Source organism: Pelophylax lessonae, assembly GCF_965119305.1.
Source record: "Pelophylax lessonae genome assembly, chromosome: 9".
In the NCBI taxonomy this organism is placed as follows: Eukaryota; Metazoa; Chordata; class Amphibia; order Anura; family Ranidae; genus Pelophylax; species Pelophylax lessonae.
The window spans coordinates 188,814,643-188,837,696 of NC_138776.1; the positions used below are offsets into that span (position 1 = coordinate 188,814,643).

At 44.2% G+C, this 23,054-nt stretch overlaps 1 protein-coding gene and 1 long non-coding RNA gene across 3 annotated transcripts in view; one reads left to right on the top strand and one right to left on the bottom strand.

The window, feature by feature from the left end:
• Positions 1-23,054, bottom strand: part of LOC309563616 — a 166,314-nt gene that overhangs the window by 60,427 nt on the left and 82,833 nt on the right. The window lies entirely within an intron of this gene.
• Positions 3,683-23,054, top strand: part of LOC309563612 (pulmonary surfactant-associated protein D-like) — a 103,814-nt gene continuing 84,442 nt past the window's right edge. For both annotated transcript variants that reach the window (XM_082268116.1, XM_082268115.1), the window contains exons 1-2: positions 3,683-3,859; positions 8,533-8,640. In XM_082268116.1, coding sequence (XP_082124242.1) covers positions 3,697-3,859; positions 8,533-8,640 — 271 coding nt within the window. In that variant the 5' untranslated portion in view covers positions 3,683-3,696. The remainder of the gene's footprint in view (positions 3,860-8,532; positions 8,641-23,054) is intronic.

Sequence of the window (23,054 nt, forward strand, 5' to 3'; positions counted from 1 at the left end):
TATCTAGTTCTTCATTCTTTTAAAAAGCTCCTGTGTCTTAGGAATGTTGAGCATCTGACATTATACTTCAAGGTCTTCCAGTTGCCTTTTACCTTGTTGATCTCTTTGATTCCTATGCCTTGTTTAATGTCACCAGAAACATATCAATGGCACTGCCTACAGGAGAGTCTAGTATTGAGCATTGTTTTTATTTCACTTATTGTGCAAAAGCTGTGCTTTATTCATGCAATGCAGGTTTTGTTCATGCCCACTTTCATTTATCATACACTTTTTCGTTTCTCTTTGCTCAACAAATTGAAGGGGTGTCCACATACTTCAAGTAATGGCACTTTTCCACTGCAAGTACCGGCTAGTACCGGCTCGGCTCTACTCAGCCCTGCCTGGCCCGGTTTGCTTTTCCACTGCTGGTACCGCATGGTATAGTGTCGGAATGGTTCGGTACGGTATAGGTTTGCTTTTCCACTAAAGTAGTACTAAAGTTAAGTGGGTGGGATAACAACGGGGTGGGTGTGATTCTCTGACCAATCAGTGGCTAGTAGTGACTGCATGCAAAGGATTGTGGGATATGGTACCAGTTTGGTACCTGTTGGAACCACAATCGAGTAGGTACTGTTTTTTCAGAGCCGTACCGTACCGTACCGTTCGGTTCCATGCAGTGGAAAAGCAAACCTATACCGTACCGTACCGAACCGTTCCGACCCTATACCATGCGGTACTGCAGTGGAAAAGCACAAAAGCGTGCCGAAACGGTACGGTTCCATGCAGTGGAAAAGCGCCATTAGTGTGTTAGTCAGGTGTCCATAAACTTTTAGCTATATATTGTTTTTACTGACAGTGTGTACTGTTAGCTGGTTTGTTGATTACACAGGCTCAATTTAGTATAATGTCCAGTAAGTAAAAGTTTGTTCTTTTAAACAGATTAAACCTTTGTTAACATGCACTATGTGGCTTAAAGTTTGCGGATACTTGACCATCATACCCAATATGTGGACACCCCTTCAAATTATCCAGTTCCAGTGTTTCCAGTGAAGGGTTGTGTTATTAATACAGCATGTAAAGGTGTTTTAGACAATTGTGAGCTTTTAACCTTGTAACAATAATTTGAGGAATGTGCATTTTGTTTCAGCATGACTATGCCTCTGTGCACTGAGCTAAACCCATATAGACATGGTTTGACAAATTTTTTTGCGGATGAACAAGAGTGGCCCACACATAGCTTTGACCTATATGCTAATGAATACCTTTGTGAAGAAGGAAGAGGAGGAATTGGAATGCCAATTGCAAACCAGGACTTCATTTTTAACTTTAGTACCTGTTGTGCTTTTACACCAATATGTAAAATATAATATAATGCTTAGTTGTGGTAATGTCATTAAAATTGGTGTATACTGCCATCTTGTGGTTGTTTCGGTTTTTGCGCTCTGTCTATCCCTTCTGTTTTCCTTCCTGTCCCCTCCCATTGATGATGTATTTCCTGTTCCAGCTTCTTTATGCTTGTGGGGATAGAGATGGCCACATCTGTCTAGGCCATCATACAATCTGCTTGCATCCGGGAACACATTACCATGTTTTGACCTGCAGATACCATCTTTTAACCACTTTCAGACCGGAGGATTTGGCTGCTCAATGACCAGGCCCTATTTTGCGTTTCGGCACTGCATGAGTTTAACGGACAATTGCGCGGTCGTGCGACGCTGTACCCAAATGAAATAGATGTCCTTTTTTTCCAACAAATAGAGCTTTCTTTTGGTGGTATTTGATCACCTGTGCGATTTTTTATTTTTTTGCGCTATAAACAAAAAAAGAGCGACAATTTTGAAAAAATAACAATATTTTACACATTCTTTTATATGAAATTCTCAAAAAAATGTAAAAATCTAAATTTTTAACATTTTAAGCCAATTTGTTTTCTGCTACATATTTTTGGTAAAAAAAAATCGCAATAAGCGTATTTTGATTGGTTTGCACAAAAGTTATTGCGTTTACTAACTACAGGAAAGATTTATGTCATTTTTATTGTTTTTTTTTTTTTACTAGTAATGGCGGCGATTTGCAATTTTTTGCGGGACTGCGACATTGCAGCGGACAGATCGGACCCCTGACTGACATTTTTGACACTTTTGGGGGACCAGTGACATTATTACAGTAATCAGTGCTAAAAATATGCACTGTTACTGTAAATATGACACTGGCAGGGAAGGGGTTAACAGTACTGGTGATCAAGGGGTTAAATGTGACCCTAGGGGCGTGATTCTAACTGTGGGGGGGGGCTGTGTGGCTTGTGAAGTCATCACAGAGACATGTGATCCTATATAGCAGGATCACATGACAGCTGTGACAACTTCAGGGAGAAGTACGGACGGCTGTGTTTACATCAGCCGTCCGTCCTTCTCTGTCAGCGGTGCGAGATTTCGAGTGGCCGGCGGCCATCAGAGCCGCCTGCCACACGCACTAGCTTCCCCTAGTTCCTCCCAGGCAAGCGCCGTACATCTGCGGTGGCTGGGGCTAAAGTGGTTAATCATCTGCCACATTTTGTTGTCTGCCATACCTACTGCTTGCAATAAAACCTATGTGGATGGAAAGAAAAGGTGTCTGATGAGTTCAGCTATCTAATAACGATTGTCCACGGTGATTTCATCTGCTCATACAGGCCAGGAATAGGTTTCAGCAAGGGATACGTCACTAATACAACAATTGGAGTCAGAATACCTGCCCCTGAAAATTCTCTTTTGCCACAGAACAACTTTTCAGGGAACTAAAGGCTGGTATAGCCGCAAAGGGGAGGCAAACTTCACAATAATGCCCATGGTTTTGGAATGGGATTTCCAACCAACTCTTATACTATAGATGTGATGGTCTAGTATCCAGAAACTTTGAAATTATATAGGGTACATGGCCGCTCTTCTCCTTGCAAATAAGGCAGTGTTAGCTTAGTGTGCCAACACAGGACACCAGCTCCATTAACTACCATGTGCCAACTTTCTGGATAACCTCAGATTCATGATGTCACCTTATAATTGTTGCAATAAGCTGAAATGCTACACAGTGCTCAACAATACAAGGCATGCAAAACTCTTCCGCATCCAGTTTGCAATTTTTTCCAATATTAGCAACCCAACCAAAAGAGTGATTAGATGAGAAGCTTGAACATGACAGAATGACTTATTTTGGATAGGGGGATTATCAGAACTTTTCAGGTGTACTGAATTATTCTGGCATAACACTTCACTGTAACAAAATAAAACCTATAGTATTCTAGCAAAAGGGGGTATTACACATGGACAGCTATTCTTCCAATGCTGTTATGGGGTGAGTTTATTTGATCAGCAGTACCCCACTTTTTTTTTTTAATATCTGCAGTAGTATAAAACGTTCAGATTTTTGCTAAAAGGAGAATGTATGAAAAACAAAGATTTAGACGCTGACCTCTTTCATCAGGTACAAAGTTCCAGATAATCCAGAATAATCGATATTCTTGCAAATAAAATGAACAGACGCCGTAGAGCTGTTTTTTTTGTGATATCAGTTTGGCCAGGAGCAGATTCAGATAGAAAAAAAAAACTGAATTACTACAACAATTACTAGGTAAGTATTTTTTTGTCACCCGTTTATTGAGCATAGCATTGAAAAAAAGATGTATGTATTATATGAAGGGAACCAATGCTTTTATTTTGTCACAGGTTGAACGGCTGAACAATGAATCATATTAGAAATTGTGTATGCATTCTAGTCGTTGTGGCTGTGGTTTGTACCCTGGATCATTCAGAAACACCAGCCACGTGTTCTGTTGTACAAGGGCTTGCAGGTTTAAATGGTAGAGATGGAAGAGATGGAGCTAACGGCCCAAAGGGCGAGCCAGGTGGGTTTTATACAATAATCTTTTACTATATGTTTTTACCTTAACTTTATTGTCAACAATTGTTTGAAATACCTGTTGTTTTGAAACATTCAAATTGGTTATCTCCATGCAGTGGTGTTACTTTATCAGCCCTCTGGCTGGCAAAAAATGAAATGTTTCAATACATTTGTCAGCTTTTATGGGTACATTGTATAGAAAGTGACAAGATAAATCCTTCCACTTTTTAAAATGGCCGCACTGGAAACAAACAGTGCCCTGTAAATGTATTTATATCCCTTGAAATTTTCCACATTTTATGATGTTACAACCAAAAACATAAATGGATTTTACTGAGATTTTATGTGATAGACCAACACAAAGTGACACATAATTGTGAAGTGGAAGGGAAATAATGAATGGATTTCAAATTTTTTTACAAATAAATATCTGAAAAGTGTGGCGTGCATTTGTATTCAACCCCCTTTACTCTGATACCCTAACTAAAATCTAGTGGAACCAGTTGTCTACAGAAGTCACTTAATTACCGTATATACTCGAGTATAAGCCGACCCCAATATAAGCAGAGGCCCCTAATTTTACCACAAAAAAATGGGAAAAATTATTGACTCGAGTATAAGCCTAGGGTGGGAAATGCAGCAGCTACTGGACCCAATTGGACCACCACGAGACCCAAAACAAGGGCTGCGGGCATGGTACAAGAGAATGCAGGGCTGTGGGCATGGTACAGGAGATGCAGGGGTGTGGGCATGGTACAGGAGAATGCAGTGCTGCAGGCATGGTACAGGAAAATGCAGGGCTGCAGACATGGTACAGGAAAATGCAGGCCTGCGGGAATGGTACAGGAGAATGCAGGGCTGCGGGCATGGTACAGGAAAATGCAGGGCTGCGGGCAAGGTACAGGAAAATGCAGGGCTGCGGGCATGGTACAGGAGAATGCAGGGCTGCGGAAATGGTACAGGAGAATGCAGGGCTGCGGACATGGTACAGGAGAATGCAGGGCTGCGGAAATGGTACAGGAAAATGCAGGGCTATGGACATGGTACAGGAAAATGCAGGGCTGCGGGCATGGTACAGGAGAATGCAGGGCTGCGGAAATGGTACAGGAAAATGCAGGGCTGCGGACATGGTACAGGAAAATGCAGGGCTGCGGGCATGGTACAGGAGAATGCAGGGCTGCAGGCATTGTACAGGAGAATGCAGGGCTGTAAGCATTGTATAGGAGAATGCAGGGCTGTGGGCATGGTACAGGAGAATGCAGGGCTGCGGGCATAGTACAAGAGAATGCAGGGCTGCGGGCATTATACAGGAAAATGCAGGGCTGTGGGCATAGTACAGGAAATGCAGTGCTGCGGGCATAGTACAAGAGAATGCAGGGCTGCGGGCATTATACAGGAAAATGCAGGGCTGTGGGCATAGTACAGGAAATGCAGTGCTGCGGGCATGGTACAGGTGTACCATGCCCGCAGCACTGCATCTCTTGTATTATGCCCGCAGCCCCGCATAACGGCAGGTAGTGCAGCTGTGGAGGAGTCTCACTTACCTGTTCCTGAGGCCCCTTAGATTTAAAAGTAGCGCCGCCCGGCACCAACACGTCATTGTGCATGCGCCCCTGCCGCTCGGGAAGGCTCGTATATGCTTGGCTATTCCCGGGAATAGCCGAATGTGTACAGCCTTTCCCGAGCGGTGGCAGCGCATGCGCGGTGACATGTTGGCGCTGGGCGGCCCCATTTTTTAAATCTAAGGGGCCTCAGAGCACGTCGGGCTGGCTGGGAACATTTTTTTTTTTTTTTATGACTCGAGTATAAGCCGAGGGGGACGTTTTCAGCACAAAAAAATGTGCTGAAAAACTCAGCTTATACTCGAGTATATACGGTAGTAAAATAAGTCCACCTGTGTGTAATTTCATCTCAGTATAAATACAGCTGTTCTGTGAAGCCCTCAAAGAGAGATCCTTAGTGAACAAACAGCATCATGAAGGCCAAGGAATACATCAAACAGGTCAGGGATAAAGTTGTTGAGAAGTTTATCCACTTTAGCTCCGAAAGGTTTTACCCCCCTTTATGACCAGGCCATTTTTTGCGATACGGCACCACGTTGCTTTATATGACAATTGCGACAGTCGTGCAATGCTGTACCCAAATAAAATTGATGTATTTTTTTCCCCTACAAATAGAACCTTTTATTTTTGGTGGTATTTGATCACCTCTGCGGTTTTTATTTTTTGCACTATACACAAAAAATGAACGACAATTTTGGAAAAAAACAATATTTTTTTACTTTCTGCTATAAAACATTCCCAATAATTAAAAAAAAATAAAATAAAATAACATTTTTCATCAATTTATGCCAAAATGCTACATATTTTTGTTTAAAAAATCCCAATCAGTGTATATTGATTAGTTTGCGCAAAAGTTATTTTTACATTTTTTTTAACTAGTAATGGCATTGATTAGCGATTTATAACATGACTGGGACATTGCAGTGGACAAATCTGACACTGGGTGACACTTTTTGGGGACCAGTGACACCAGTACAGTGATCAGTGCTAAAAAAATGCATTGTTAGTGTATGAATGACACTGGCAGGGAAGGAGTTAACACTAGGGGTGATCAAGGGGTTACGTGTGCTCTTAGGGAATGCTTTCTTACTGTGTGGGTGATGGATGTACTAGAGAAAAATAAATATTTGTGTTTCAGCTGTGCTGAAACACAAGATCTCGCTCTTCCTCTGTGACAGAACAGCTGTCTGCCTTGTTTACATAGGCAGATGGCTGTTCTGTCATTCTCCTGCACGATTGCGGGTGGCCAGCGGCCATTGCGGCCACCGGACCCGCTGATTGGCTCCCACCATGTGTAATCATCGCTCCTGCCGCCGAGAACACCTGCACAAAATCACGTACCTATACATGATTTTGCGCAGCCAGACCGCCCTGCCACAGTATATTTGCGGTGGGCGGTTCGAAAGTAGTTAAAGCAGAATTAGATTATAAAAAAAAACATCCCATGCTTTGAACATCTCAAGTAGCGCTGTTCAATCCATCATTCGAAAATGGAAAGAGTATAGCACTGCAAACCTACCAAGACAGGGCTTTCCACCTAAACTGACAGGCCGGGCAAGGAGAGCATTAATCAGAGAAGCAGCCATGGTAGGCCCATGGTAACTCTGATGGAGCTGCAGAGAGCCACAGCTCAGGTGGGAGAATCTGTCCACAAGACAACTATTAGTCGTGCACTCCACAAATCTGGCCTTTATGGAAGAGTGGCATTAAGAAAGTCATTGTTGAAAGAAAGGCATAAGTCCCATTTGCAGTTTGTGAGAAGCCATGTGGGGGACCTGCAAATATGTGGAAGAAGGTACTCTGGTTACATGAGACCAAAATTTAACTTTTTGGCCTAAATGCAAAACACTACGTGTGGCGGAAAACTAACAGTGCACATCACCCTGAACACACTATCCCCATCCTGAATATGGTGGTGGCAGCATCATGTTTTGGGGATGTTTTTCTTCAGCAGGGACAGGGAAGCTGGTCAGAGTTTAAAGGAAGATGGATGGAGCCAAATACAGGCAATCTTAGAAGAAAACCTGTTAGAGTCTGCAAAAGACTAGAGACTGGGGCAGAGGCTTACCTTCCAGCAGGACAATGACCCTAAACATACAGCCAGAGCTACAATGTAATGGTTTAGATAAAAGCATATTAATGTGTTAGAATGGTCCAGTCAAAGTTCAGACTTAAATCCTACTGAGAATCTGTGGTAATACTTGAAAATTGTTGACCACAGTCACTGCATGCAATCTAACAGAGCTTACGCTATTTTGCATAGAAGAATGGACATAAATTTCACTCTCTAGATATGTAAAGCTAGTAGAGACATACTGAAAAAGACTTTCAGCTGTAATTGCAGCGAAAGATGGCTCTACAAAGAATTAACCCGGGGACTGAATACAAATGCATGCCACACTTTTCCTTCTACTTCACAATTATGTGCCACTTTGTGTTGGTCTATCACATAAAATCCCAATAAAATAAATTCACGTTTTTTGTTGTAACATGACAAAATGTGGAAAATTTCAAGGGATATGAATACTTTTTCAAGGCACTGTATATGAACCTGTTCTACTAAGATGATACATTTGCAGCTGACTGAGGACAAACAATGTCCTAATGGGCCATAATGATGATGATTAATATTATTTTTACCCCTAGGAATCAGGAGTTCTAAATATGTTCCTGATTGTAGGATATTTCTGACAACCTCTTCTCCCAGTTGGGCATAATGTGGACAAGCTCTTGGTTCACTGCTGTTGACTATTGGTGCCCATCCTGCTGTCTTTTGGCACTTACTGTGACATTAGGGGCCCCTGCAGACACCCTGCATTCTTTAGACTAGCTTCTAGTAGTTAAATGGTCTTTTTCATTTTATACATACTTTTATATTTTTTCCTATGCTGTATTCCTGTTTATTTTGTTATGTGTATACTTTAGTGATATCACATTGGAGTTGACCATACTCCTGTAAATAGAAGAGACCTTACATAAGTGTCATTTACTTTAGAACGGACAGGACACATTTAATTTTGTTATAATGTATTAAGATTAAACATGATATATTGTATCCATTACTAGAGCATACAGATTGCAGAGTGTCCATATTATTGTTACATGTTCTCTTGAGGTGTGCGTGGGGAGCCTGGAATTCCAGGTGAAAGAGGAATCCCAGGTCCTTCAGGGAAATTAGGACCAAAAGGCAATCCAGGGGAAAAAGGAAATATTGGAGTTACAGGTAAGATAGTTTGTCTAAATATATCACTGAATTAATCTACATTTCTGTGTGGGACAAAGCAAGGATGAGCGTAATAAGCACCAGGATTGGCTATGGCATCTCCTGTATCTTCACCCAACATTCTTGTATAAATTTGAAGAACACTGAATGTATGGATTCTTCAAAGAAATGATAGGATTTGTATTTGGCGCATTCCAGTGGCTACAGCCCACCCTATTTGTTTGCTGAAGAATGTCCAGTATCATCTAGTAAATACTAGAAAAAAGGCTGTATTGATGGTTAGATAAACTGTGATTTATAGTGATACTAAAGTCTCATTTTTTTTCCGTTAAAATGGACAAACATGTCATACTTAGCTGCCCTGTGCATTGGTTTTGCACAGAGCAGCTCAGATCCTCCTCTTCTCAGGTACCTCTTCGCTGCTCCTGGCCCCTCTCTCCTGTTGAGTGCCCCCACAGAAAGCAGCTTGCTATGGGTGCACCTGAGCTTGAGCAGTGTCCATTCAGACATGGAGCTGGGGCCCGGCCCCACCCCCTTTTCCTCCTCATTGACTGATTGACTTTTATTGACAGCAGTGGAGCCGTGCTGCTATCTCAGCCAATGAGGAGGGGAATCCCAGGCAGCCAAGACCATCTTGCAACATCGCTGGATCTAGATAGACCTCCAGTAAGTATTAGGGGGTGCTGGGGCGGCTGCTGCACACAGAAGGCTTTTTATCTTAATGCATAACTACATAGACATAAACTTTGCAAAATACATGTGTGCATGTATTAATTAAAAGAGCAAATACTAATAATAATGTGCAATGATCAAGATTTTACTGATTCTTAGATCAAATCATTTTGCTGATTCCTTACTGCCAGTTTGTGGGGATATGGAAAGATCAGCAGATGAGGAGGAGAAGAAGAAGAATGGGGCACATGTGCAGCAGCAACAGACAAGGCCAAAACTAAGGGGGGGCACATGCCATGGGTGCCAACTTGAGGGGGGTGCCAAATTGTCTGCAGTGCTGACACTAGCTGGGATTTGGGAGGTTGGATCAGGCTGGACTGACCTGCTGAGCTGCATTCACACCTCTGCCTGCTCTGTGAGCCCACACTGCCCCTGATTGCAGAGGAGCCAGGATACGGACCCAAGGGATTCAGCCTGCTATCTTGCTGCCTTGAAGTCAGGCATGGACAGGAGGGGTGGCGAGAGTGGCATTTGCTAGAACCAATCGGCTGTATTTTCCTCCTGCAGCTGCTGAAAGTCAGGTTTAGTGACTGCAGGGTGAAAATACATTCAATGGCGATCTGTCCTCGAAAATACTACCCCTCTCCAATGCAGAGTGACCACAGCGTGCCCCCTTTCAATGCAGACTGACCACAGTGTGCCCCCTTTCAATGTAGAGTGACCACAGCGTGCCCCCTTTCAATGCAGACTGACCACAGCGTTCCCCCTTTCAATGCAGACTGACCACAGTGTGCCCCTTTTCAATGCAGAGTGACCACAGTGTGCCCCCTTTCAATGCAGACTGACCACAGAGTGCCCCCTTTCAATGCAGAGTGACCACAGCGTGCCCCCTTTCAATGCAGAGTGACCACAGCGTGCCCCCTTTCAATGCAGAGTGACTACAGCGTGCCCCCTTTCAATGCAGTGTGACCACAGCGTGCCCCCTTTCAATGCAGACTAGCCACAGCGTGCCCCCTTTCAATGCAGAGTGACCACTGCATGCCCCCTTTCAATGCAGACTAACCACAGCGTGCCCCCTTTCAATGCAGAGTGACCACAGCGTGCCCCCTTTCTTGCAGAGTGACCACAGCGTGCCCCCTTTCAATGCAGACTAACCACATCATGCCCCTTTTCAATGCAGAGTGACCACAGCGTGCCCCCTTTCAATGCAGACTAACCACAGCGTGCCCCCTTTCAATGCAGAGTGACCACAGCGTGCCCCCTTTCAATGCAGACTGACAACAGCGTGCCCCCTTTCAATGCAGACTGACCACAGTGTGCCCCCTTTCAATGCAGACTGACCACTTTGTGCCCCCTTTCAATGCAGACTGACCACAGCGTGCCCCCTTTCAATGCAGACTGACCACAAGGTGCCCCCTTTCAATGCAGACTGACCACAGTGTGCCCCCTTTCAATGCAGACTTACCACTGCGTGCCCCCTTTCAATGCAGAGTGACCACTGTGTGCCCCCTTTCAATGCAGTGTGACCACAGCGTGCCCCCTTTCAATGCAGACTAACCACAGCGTGCCCCCTTTCAATGCAGAGTGACCACTGCGTGCCCCCTTTCAATGCAGACTAACCACAGCGTGCCCCCTTTCAATGCAGAGTGACTACAGCGTGCCCCCTTTCAATGCAGTGTGACCACAGCATGCCCCCTTTCAATGCAGACTAACCACAGCGTGCCCCCTTTTAATGCAGAGTGACCACTGCGTGCCCCCTTTCAATGCAGACTAACCACAGCGTGCCCCCTTTCAATGCAGAGTGACCACAGCGTGCCCCCTTTCTTGCAGAGTGACCACAGCGTGCCCCCTTTCAATGCAGACTAACCACATCATGCCCCTTTTCAATGCAGAGTGACCACAGCGTGCCCCCTTTCAATGCAGACTAACCACAGCGTGCCCCCTTTCAATGCAGAGTGACCACAGCGTGCCCCCTTTCAATGCAGACTGACAACAGCGTGCCCCCTTTCAATGCAGACTGACCACAGTGTGCCCCCTTTCAATGCAGACTGACCACTTTGTGCCCCCTTTCAATGCAGACTGACCACAGCGTGCCCCCTTTCAATGCAGACTGACCACAGGGTGCCCCCTTTCAATGCAGACTGACCACAGTGTGCCCCCTTTCAATGCAGACTTACCACTGCATGCCCCCTTTCAATGCAGAGTGACCACAGTGTGCCCCCTTTCAATGCAGAGTGACCACAGCGTGCCCCCTTTCGAAGCAGAGTGACCACAGCGTTCCCCCTTTCAATGCAGAGTGACCATAGCGTGCCCTTTTTTAATGCAGAGTGACCACAGCGTGCCCCCTTTCAATGCAGACTGAACACAGCATGCCCCCTTTCAATGCAGACTGACCAGTGTGTGCCCCCTTTCAATGCAGAGTAACCATAGCGTGCCCCCTTTTAATGCAGACTGACCACAGCGTGCCCCCTTTCAATGCAGAGTGACCATAGCGTGCCCCCTTTTAATGCAGACTGACCACTGCGTGCCGCCTTTCAATGCAGACTAACCACTGTGTGCCCCCTTTCAATGCAGACTGACCACTGCATGCCCCCTTTCAATGCAGACTAACCACTGCGTGCCCCCTTTCAATGTAGACTAACCACAGCGTGCCCCCTTTCAATGCAGAGTGACCACAGCGTGCCCCCTTTCAATGCAGAGTGACCACAGTGTGCCCCCTTTCAATACAGACTGACCACAGCGTGCCCCCTTTCAATGCAGACTGACCACAGCATGCCCCCTTTCAATGCAGACTGACCATAGCTTGCCCCCTTTCAATGCAGACTGACCACAGCGTGCCCCCTTTCAATGCAGACTGACCACAGCGTGCCCCCTTTCAATGCAGAGTGACCATAGCGTGCCCCCTTTTAATGCAGACTGACCAATGCCTGCCCCCTTTCAATGCAGACTAACCACTGCGTGCCCCCTTTCAATGCAGACTGACCACTGCATGCCCCCTTTCAATGCAGACTGACTACTGCGTGCCCCCTTTCAATGCAGACTGACCACAGTGTGCCCCCTTTCAATGCAGACTGACAACAGCGTGCCCCCTTTCAATGCAGAAAGCAAGTGCACTTACCTGCAGCGGCGGCTTCTCCTCGAGTCCTCCCACCTCCTCCTCGCCCAATGGCATGTTTTCGTCTTTCGGCCAATCAGGAAGCGGGTCTTGGACCCGCTTCCTGATTGGCAGGAGGAGGATCCATGTGACAATAGCGAATTTTCATTCGCTATTGTCACACCAATGGGTGGGTCCACCCTTTTCTGAAGCTTTTCCGTGGCTCATACTGTCAGGACGAGCCATTAACTCCTTCTGACAGCTCCGCTGGCATACACAGGCTCGGTGGCATGGGGGGGGGGTGGGGTCGGACGCAATGATTGTGCGGGCCGCAGGTTCCCCACCCATGGTTTAGATCCTTGATATTTCACCAAATCCCCCAAACGGGCTCCAAAAAAATTGTAAAAAAAAATTAAAAAATAAATATAATAAAAATAAAAAACTACCAACACTTTCCACTCCCCTACCGACACTGTCCTCTGCCCTTGTGACGAAATCCACTGCCTTCCTAGCACCATCTACTGCTCTAATGACTGACACAATCCACTGCCTCACTGACGGCAATCACTCCCCTACTGACACTGTCCTCTGCCTTACTGATACCAAACTCTCCCTTACTGACACCGTCCACTGCTCTACTGACACCGTACATTGCCCTACTGACACCGTCCACTGGCCTACTAATACTGTCCACTGCTCTACTGATACCATCCTCTCCCTTACTGACCCTTTCCACTACTCTACTGATACTGTCCACTGCCCTACTGACACAAACCTCTCCCCTACTGACACTGTCCAGTGCCATATTGACACTGTCCATGCACCATCCGCTACCCAACTGACACTGTCCACAAGCCATCCACTGCCCTACTGACACTGTCCACAAGCTGTCTACTGCTCTACTGAGTGACACTGTCCATTGATCTACTGAGTGACACTGTCAACTTAAAAGGTAAGCCAAGCTTATATGTTTACAGTGACATTTGTTTTAGTAATCTTAGTATATTTCATGGATACAAGAATGCCTTTTTTTATATAACCATGCCCCTTTGAGCCCCTCCAACTTTTAACGCAATTTGGTCACACCCATTGTTCACTGTGGCATGCTATGCAAGCCACATTGCTGCTCTCCTTGGGGCACCCAAAGGTGTCCCAGGTCTTTTACAATCCTATGGTATATTCTACAAAAGAAATTGTGTGTGCCACTAAAGTTTTCAGGAATGGCTTGAAGACAAGGTGACAACCCTAGCCTCCATGCCAGAAGAAAGCAGCAGTGCTTTATGTGGAGATTTCAAGCCTCACCCCCACCACGGATTGGGAGGGGTTCTGCCCGGGAAGGTAGAAGTGCACACAGAAGCAGGCCTTTAATAAAGACCAGCTTCTTGGCTCAATTCATTCCTGGCTGCGCCCATCCTAATCCACTACAGAATTGAGGCTTGAAATCACTATTACCAAGACTTTTATTATTATTACCATCCTTTGGCTTATCTACATATTTATTATGCTTCCCTCTCTGGTCAGGGGGCTGGGAATGTATGGATGGAGAACTTCCTTCGGGGTGGGGGTGCCAAATTGAACATTTGAAAAATGTCTAACTTTGCCACTGGCTACAGATAACTGGCTGGGAGGAGGAAGGCATTGTCAGTCACTCAACTACATCCTGCATGTGCTGTGGCTGTACAGCTAGGCCACTTTGTGAAAGAAAGGACATAAATACCCTGCCTCTAGATGGTGCAGCCCCATCACTGCTTTGTCTTACAGAATCTGTTTTCCCCTTGCTACCTCCATATGCAGAACCTCTGCCTCTCCCTTTAGGACTGTGTGACATTTTTTAGTGCGTACATTTATGTTCAATCAATTTAATTATTTTCATAACGTAGAGAGTAAAAAGCCCGGGATTGCAAAACAAGGAATAAATATGTGCTGCTTTGGTGCACACTACTTTACCACACAAGTGTGCAGTGATGTGCTTCATTGCCTATGTCAGGAACAAGTGTATGCTGCACATCCCAAAATAAAAAATTATCCTAGGAGAAAAAAGAGAAAACAATAATAATATCAATAATATTAAAGATAATAAATAAACCGTTAACAGTAAACCCCAACCCATTTGTTAACCTTGCAGAAAATATGAAAATTAAAAGAAAAATCAATGCTATACATTATATGATGTATTATGTCATGAAAACGAATAGAACAGGCAAAATCTGCAGAAAGAACAGATGCCATCACCCTGTAGCAATGATGTGACAAACATGCTACATCATAACTGCTTTGTAGGTCCACTGTGTGTATGCAACCTGTACTTTTGGATTTTGCCATTTATATTTTAACTAACTTTTCTCACTACTGAAACAAATTATTAAAGCCTGAAATCTAAATTCTAGAACAAAAATAAATATGAATATTTATAGATATGGTCGTTTACCAGTCCTTAAACATGCTGACAGTAATAGTTTTCATTTTACAGGCAAGAACATTTTCAACAAGTACAGAACATGCATATTGATGTTGCCAGAAATAGTGTCATTGTCACTTGCTACAAGCTGAAAGGAAAGCAAAACAATGTTATCTTCCTTCTATATATAGTGCTACCCCGCAAGAACTGCTGGGTTTTTGGGTCTTCTTTTTCATGAAAAACTAGGCAACAAGATTTTTTATTTCAATACATTTTTATGAGGATTTTAGTACAAAGGTATACAAGTTATACTCAACAGTACATGTAAAACAAACACAGTGATACAACGCAAGGAATGTCACTGAGAAATAGTACAATAAACAATGTAGTGAAAAAGGCAAGGTGCCTCAAAGGGGCACATGGATAATGGCTGCATACGTCCAGCCGCGTACCCCCCATGATCACTCTCATAGGGCCAGAGAGGGATGTGCTGGTATGAACAAGGTCACACATAGTCATGCCTTCTTGCATTGAATAGATTATCATTGAATGTAAAAAGGGAATATAACATTGACAGACAACAATGTTCAAAGGAGTATAACACAATCAGAAGACCATAATGAAGAGCAAACAACACAAAAAAAATTATAGGTTGAAGTGAAGTATATATAAAGGTGCACAAGTAATTCTTGAGGATAGTAACAGATAAGTACAATTATTCATTAAAAGTGCAGAACTGGGTCACTGTTCCGGGTACGTTTCAAAAAGTTAAAGTAGTAAAACCTGAAAATTTGTGCAAAATTTTAAGTAATCCGTGCTCGTAGTTTACCATCTACAGCTAATATGCGCATAATGGCTGACCTGGGAGCAAAGAGAAAGTGCATGGCTATTGACCGGACTGTTTTCGGAAACTCAGACACATTAATCCCAAGGATAGCCTGCTCTAATGTGGGTATAGTAAAGTAACATGTCACTCTAGATATTAGTTTGAAATTTCCTTCCAAAAGCTACGCAAATGAAGACATCCCAAACCATTGCACCAGGGTACCTACTTGGCCACACCCTCTCCAACATTGGTTGGAATTGTCTTTGGAAAATTTCACTACTATGTAGGGTGTGTAGTGCCACCGTGTGAAGAATTTTTGTGACAATTCCCAATAATTAGAACAACGGAAGTACTTCTAGGTATTTCTGATTGCTTTCAACCATTGACGGTCAGTAAAATTTTTGCCTATCTCTGCTTTCCATTTTTTATAGGAAGTTGGTTTGGTAAATTTGTTTTTAGATTGAAGTAAGTTGTAAATCAAGGTGATAACTTTGGATTTAAAAATACAAGAATGCCAACATTTCCAAATTTCTTCAGGAATTGGCAAATGGGAGTTGTACATAGTTCGGCAGAATGAGGAGGCCTGGTTATATTTAAAGATATCTGTTGTCGTGAGATTATATTTAACCACAAGATCCGAAAATGGGATCAATTTGTGACCGATATGGATGGATTTGGTCAAGAGTCGTGAAACCTCTCTGTTCCCAATTTGCAAATGATACATTTGGTATTGCCCAATGAAGGGATGCTTGTGGAATTGGGATGTTAAGGCAATTTGAGGTGTCCACATTTGAAATACCGAAATGTGACCATGCTTGTAATGTGGCTTGAATAGTAAGATGATTGATGGATTTCCCTAGAGCTGAAATATTTGGGGCTAGGAGTAGAGACATAGGAGATTTAGGCTGCATTCATTCAAGTTCCAACTGACACCAAGGTTTCAGGTTCTCTGTCCGAAGCCAGTTCCTGACCTGGTCTAAAACTGCTGCCGTGTGATAGTCTTTTATTACTGGCATACCACTGCCTCCCACCATTTTGTGCTACATCTGGACCCGCAGGGAGCAACATGATCTCCTACCGGCGCCAGACAAATTGAGTCAATTGTTTTTGCAATGATGTGGAAAAAGAGGATGGCACTGGGATTGGAAGAGTCCTGAACAAATAGAGTATCTTTGGCAAGATTAACATTTTAAATGCAGCTAAACTACATGACCAGGAGAGATAGTAGTGTTGAATTCTAGACAGTTCCTGAAAAATGGAGGTTATTAATGGTGCATAATTGGTTTTATAGAGGCCCGAGAGTGGATGAGTAAGTTTTAAGGTAATGTTTTTTGTAATAGATTTTTTGTATAATTATCTACGGCAATGCTTAGAATATTAGATTTGGAAATGTTTACTTTATAGTAGGAGGCTCCAGCAAATTGAAGTAAAACCTAGTGTGCGATTAGCAGCGAATGTGCTGGGTCTGTTAAAGTCAAAATTACATCGTCTGCAAATAAAGATATTTTATATTGGCAAGTTTGGGAGGCAATGCTACTGATGTTTGGATTAGATCTTATTTTTTCTGTCAGGGGCTCCATGACCAAGGAGAAGATCAAGGGGGACAGGGGGCATCCCTGTCTCGTGCCATTTGTAATTTTCAAGTTGGCAACAAGATTTTTTCAGCACTCACACAGAAGTCAAGAACCAGTCCACAGTGTTTGGTTTTGTTTTTGGTTTATTAGGGGATGAACTTGTATAGGTAAGGAAATGTAAGGGATGCCCAGGACTGTAACTTGAATTCAAACTGAGGACTTGATTATGTCTCTGGCTACTAAAAGTCACTATGCTGTCATATCATAGGATAAATGGATCAGCTTAACTGGTAGCAAAAATTTTCCAAACACTGGATTGAGGCTGTCCCTTGATAGTGAGCAAGCAGGGTATTGCATCTTGCTTCTTATTTTCTATCAGACTCTGGATTGCAGTGGTTGAAGTTACTCACTCAGTCCCTTTAGTGAATCCTGAAGCTTAAATGACTACTGCACAGACCTCCTGTTGACAGGTTCTGACCTTGGCGTCCAGGGTGGCTTTTTCTAAGCCTAGTTGAGGCTAGAAAGGGATCTGAGTCTTCAGCTGCTCCTGACCACTCTCTCTTTCTGGTTCTTGTGCTCTGTCTACTGCCGAGGAGCAGAACCCCAAAGCATAGGGGTCCACTCTAGGCAACTGAACTCCCTCCCCCCTGCTGCTAGGCTTCAGAATATTTATGGTCTATCTCCTCACCTTCTGGGCAGTCCCTACCCAAGGATTAGGGAATATACCATACTCTAGAACCCTCCAGCCAGTTCCAGAAGTCAGAGGGAGATAACAGGGATTCAGCCCTAGGATCAACCACATCTCCTCTGCTTACAGCTAAGACTACATTTTCCTACTGTACACTGAGAGTGGAGAGTGCTATATGTGAACTGCTAATCCTCCTTCCCGTTTATATAGCATAGGAGACAGCTATCCCTATATCTATCTAAATATATATAAAGTATCTCACAAAAGTAAGTATAACCCTCACATTTTTGTAAATATTTTATTATATCTTTTCATGTGACAACACTGAAGAAATGACACTTTGCTACAATGTAAAGTAGTGAGTGTACAGCTTGTCTAACACTGTAAATTTGCTGTCCCCTCAAAATAACTCAACACACAGCCATTAATGTCTAAACTGCTGGCAACAAAAGTGAGTACACCCCTAAATCAAAATGTCCAAATTGGGCCCAATTGTCAATATTTTGTGTGGCCACCATTATTTTCCAGCACTGCCCTAACCCTCTTGGGCATGGAGTTCAGCAGAGCTTCACAGGTTGTCACTGGAGTCCTCTTCCACTCCTCCATGATGACATCACAGAGCTGGTGGATGTTAGAGACCTTGCGCTCCTCCACCTTCCGTTTGAGGATGCCCAACAGATGCTCAATAAGGTTTAGGTGTGGAGACATGCTTGGCTAGTCCATCATTTTTACCCTCAACTTCTCTAGCAAAGCAGTAATCATCTTTGGAGGTGTGTTTGGGGTTATCATGTTGGAATACTGCCCTGAGGCCTAGTCTCCAAAGGGAGGGGATCATGCTCTGCTTCAGTATGTCACAGTACATGTTGGCATTCATGGTTCCATCAATGAACTGTCATGGGCTTTCACAGAACTTTTTTCAGGGGTGGGGAGCATTATTTTAAGGTCACTCATGCTACGCCCCTTTTCAACAATGTCATGAAGGGGAGGAGCTTAGTCATTATACTTATTTTGAATATTTATTTTTAAAGAATTTGTTAACCTAAAAAAAAAGAATTGATCCTGTTCCCTCAAAGCATGTTATACAGCACAGTGCTTTGCTGTGTAATTTGGCCCTTTCTATAACCTAAAATACCTGGCTGAATTTGCCTGGCCTCCCCTCTGTAAACTGACCACACTATACCATGGCTGCTGAGCCTGACCCCCCATTCCTTCAATCTCTGCAGTAATGCTGGCAGCACTCATATGTCTATTTCCCGAAGACAACCTCTGGATATGACGTTGAGCACATGTACTCAACTGCTTTGGTCGACCATGGCGAGACCTGTTCTGAGTGGAACCTCTCCTGTTAAACCGCTGTATGGTCTTAGCCATCATGCTGCAGCTCAGTTTCAGGGTCTTGGCAATCTTCTTATAGCCTAGGTCATCTTTAGGTAGAGAAACAATTCTTTTTTTCAGATCCTCAGAGAGTTTTTTTGCCATGAGGTGCCATGTGGAACTTCCAACGACCAGTATGAGAGTGTGAGAGCGATAACACCAAATTTAACACACCTGCTCCCCATTCACACCTAAGGCCTTGTAACACTAACGAGTCACATGACACCGGGGAGGGAAAATGGCTTATTAGGCCCAATTTGGAGATTTTCACTTAGGTGTGTTGCCAGTGGTTTAGACCGTAATGGCAGTGTGTTGAGGTATTTTGAGGGGACAGCAAATTTACACAAGCTGTGCACTCACTACAGCTTTAGCAATGCATAATTTCTTCAGTGTTGTAACATAAAAAGATATAATAAAATATTTTAAAAAATGTTAGAGGTGTACTCACTTTTGTGAGATACTGTATATATGTAGCACCCTCTAGTGTGTGCTAGGTTTTTATGATAGGTTTTGTAGTGTAGGTTTTGTTAGTGTAGGTAAATTTGGTTAGCTCAGGGTTAGGCCTGAGCTGTGAATCTGGGTCAGAGTTCAGTGAGTCAAGACTGGGTGACTCATCCTGACAGCTCCTGTGGTGCCTCCCCTTGGTCTAGAAGGTGTAAAAACTTCTAAAGCTAGCGGGTGGAGGTTAGAAGGGGCTGCCTGGAATATTTATGAGGGTCTTAGCCAATTCCCCTGTAAAGAGCGGGCAGGGGGAAAGGTATGCTTCATAAACAGGCATGAGCCATTCCAGCAGGGGCAGTCATGTGGAAGATGGAGATATAGTGCTGCCAGTGGCCCTCTGGGGAACCCCTAAGTTAAGGGGCTGACCTTGGGCTGGGGCTCGGGTGCTGAAAGGAGGCTGCCACAACACAAGGGGGAAGCCCTTCCTGGAGGCATAGGAGCAGTAAGAGGACAGTGTGGGTAGAGCAGCACTACTGGAAACACACAAGGGGGAGACTGCCACATGTAGTCAGTAGTTCTAAACGAACAGTTGGAGCCGAGCAAAAGTTTGGCCTGAACATCACCCGTTTGGGTCCAGCCAAGCGCACAGTCAATATCAGTTAATATGTTGTTAAGGTACTGGACCAGGAAGCTGGCCACCACATGCTTAACAGCTGACAGCCGAAAGTAAAAAAATAATTGCTTTGTACTGAACCATACCAAGCCACATGCCCTCAACATAGGGGGATGGGCACAGGGGCCTCTTAACGACAACCCTGGGCAGTAGTTGTGGGAATTTGCAGGCAGGGGGTTTATCAAAATCTGGAAGAGCCCCCTTTAATATTCAATACCCCCCCCCCCATGTGAATGAGTATGGGGTAAAAAAAAAACAGTTTTTACAATTCGTTTATTAAAAAAAATATAAAAACAATGTCCCCAGATGTAGATCCATCATCAATCACGGCGCCCGTCGCACCACCAGACCTGAAAAAAGGAAACAAAAAAAATCATGGTGACGTCACAAAGTGGCCCGCCTCTTACCTATTTAGAAACTGTCACCCAGCAAAGCAAGCATTCCGCGGTCAGCCTTCCTCTTTATTTATTTTTTACACTTTATTTTCATGAATGAGTAGGCTTACAATGTATCCTAAACTCATTCACATGGGGTGGCAGGATCTGGGGGATTCTGATAAGCCCCCTGCCCGCAGGCCTCCACAACTACCGCCTAGGGTTGTCAGGAAGAGGCCCCTCTCCCCATCAACATGGGGACTAGGTGCTTTGGGGCAGGGAGGCAGAGCCCCCGCGCCCCAAAACACCACCCCATGCTGAGGGCATGTGGCCTTGTATAGTTCATGATGGGGGGGCTCATTCCCCCCCCCTTTATTGACCTGCCAGGCTACATGCTCAGATAAGGTTCTGGTATGAATTTTGGGGGGACCCCATGCTGTTTCTTCAAAAAAAGTTGCCTTTTTTATATATATATATATATATATATATACTGCCAGCAATAGCTTGCAGCTGCAAAGTCCATTTAAATGTCATTTTTTTCCTTTAGAAATGTCAGTTTTGCTGCAGCAGGTTCTGTGCATGGAGCAGATGCGCCACTCTACAGGCAGACTAAAGGACCCCCCAGGCACTATATTTAAAGGAAATTTTCATTTTTTATTGTTTCTCTTGGAGCATCATTAAAATCACTGCTCATTTAACCACTTTACCACCGGAGGATTTTGCTGTCTTCCGTCCAGGCCACTTTTTGCGATTCGGCGCTGTGCGACTTCAACTGACAATTGCACGGTCGTGCAACGCCGTACCCAAACGAAATTTACGTCCTTTTTTTCCCACAAACAGAGCTTTCTTTTGGTGGTATTTGATCACCTGTGCGATTTTTACTTTTTGCGCTATAAACAAAAAAAGAGCGTTTATTTTGAAAAAATAACAATATTTTTAAAAAATTTTTATATGAAATTCCCCCCAAAAAAGATGTAAAAACCAATTTTTTTAAAAATTTTTGGCCAATTTGTTTTATGCTACATATGTTTGGTAAAAAAAATCGCAATAAGCGTATTTTGATTGGTTTGCGCAAAAGTTATTGCGTTTACTAACAAAGGGAAAGATTTCTGTCATTTTTGGTGTTTTTTTTTTAACGCGTAATGGCGGCGATCTGCGATTTTTTTTGCGGGACTGCGACATTGCGGCGGACAGATCGGACCCTTGACTGACATTTTTGACACTTTTGGGGGTACCAGTGACATTACTGCAGTAATCAGTGCTATAAATATGCACTGTTACTGTAAAAATGACACTGGCAGGGAAGGGGTTAATTTTATTGGAGAGGGAGGGGTTAATGTATGCCTGGTGCTTACTGACGTGTAGGGGGGGAGGTGACTGTGTGAGTCATGGACAGATCGGATGTCCAGCTATGCTGAACAGTCCGATCTGTCACTCCCTGTCACTATGGAGATCCGCCCGCTGTGTTTACACACAGCGGGCGGATCTCCAGACTCGATCCCCGACGATCGGGTAAGAGCAGCGGCGATCGCCGCTGCTCCTCCCCTGGCCCGACTCCCGCTGTGAATGAAAACAGCGGGAGCAAGCCTCCGGCGGCGCGCAAGCGCCGCCCAGAAGGGGGAGTGTCCAACGACGTTAATACTACGTCGCTGGACGATAACGAACCACTCTGCCGCAGTAGTATTACTGTAAGCGGTTCTAGAGTGGTTAAAAATGATCATTTAAGAAAAATATTTGCATTGATATATGTCCCCTCAGAGCAGTACCTGGGCCCCCTATGCTCTTTATGGCCAATAGCTTGCATAGAAGAGAAGCCTTCAAAATGGGGACTTTTCATTTTTTATGTTCGGGTCCTATAGACTTTAATAGAGTTCGTGGCTCGGGCCGAACTTTTTCCCTGTTCAGGAGTTATAGCAGTGTGCCAAGTCTTCATCTTGACCCTGGGAGATATACTGCAGAGTCAGCCAGGTGAGCGTCAGTCTGGAGAACTGTGGAGGAAAGTTAGCCTGGAGGGTTAGTGAAAGGGGCAGTTGCAGCCAGGTGGGTTAGCAGTGCCTGAAGATGTGGTGCTGGAACCAGTAGCCACAGGAGGAAAAGTTCAAGCTGATCAATGTATTCTGGTACACAACAAGGGGCTTTGAGTTCCTGCCTGCAAAAGGCCATTGCTAAATCTGACTTTTCCTGTCAAATCCACAGTGATCCAGCGATAACCCACAAGCAAGAGAAGTGCAGGAGGAGTGTCAAGGAGACTGTATATAGAGACTGTACATAGGAAGATGTCCCTGAAGTTGTCGTTGGAG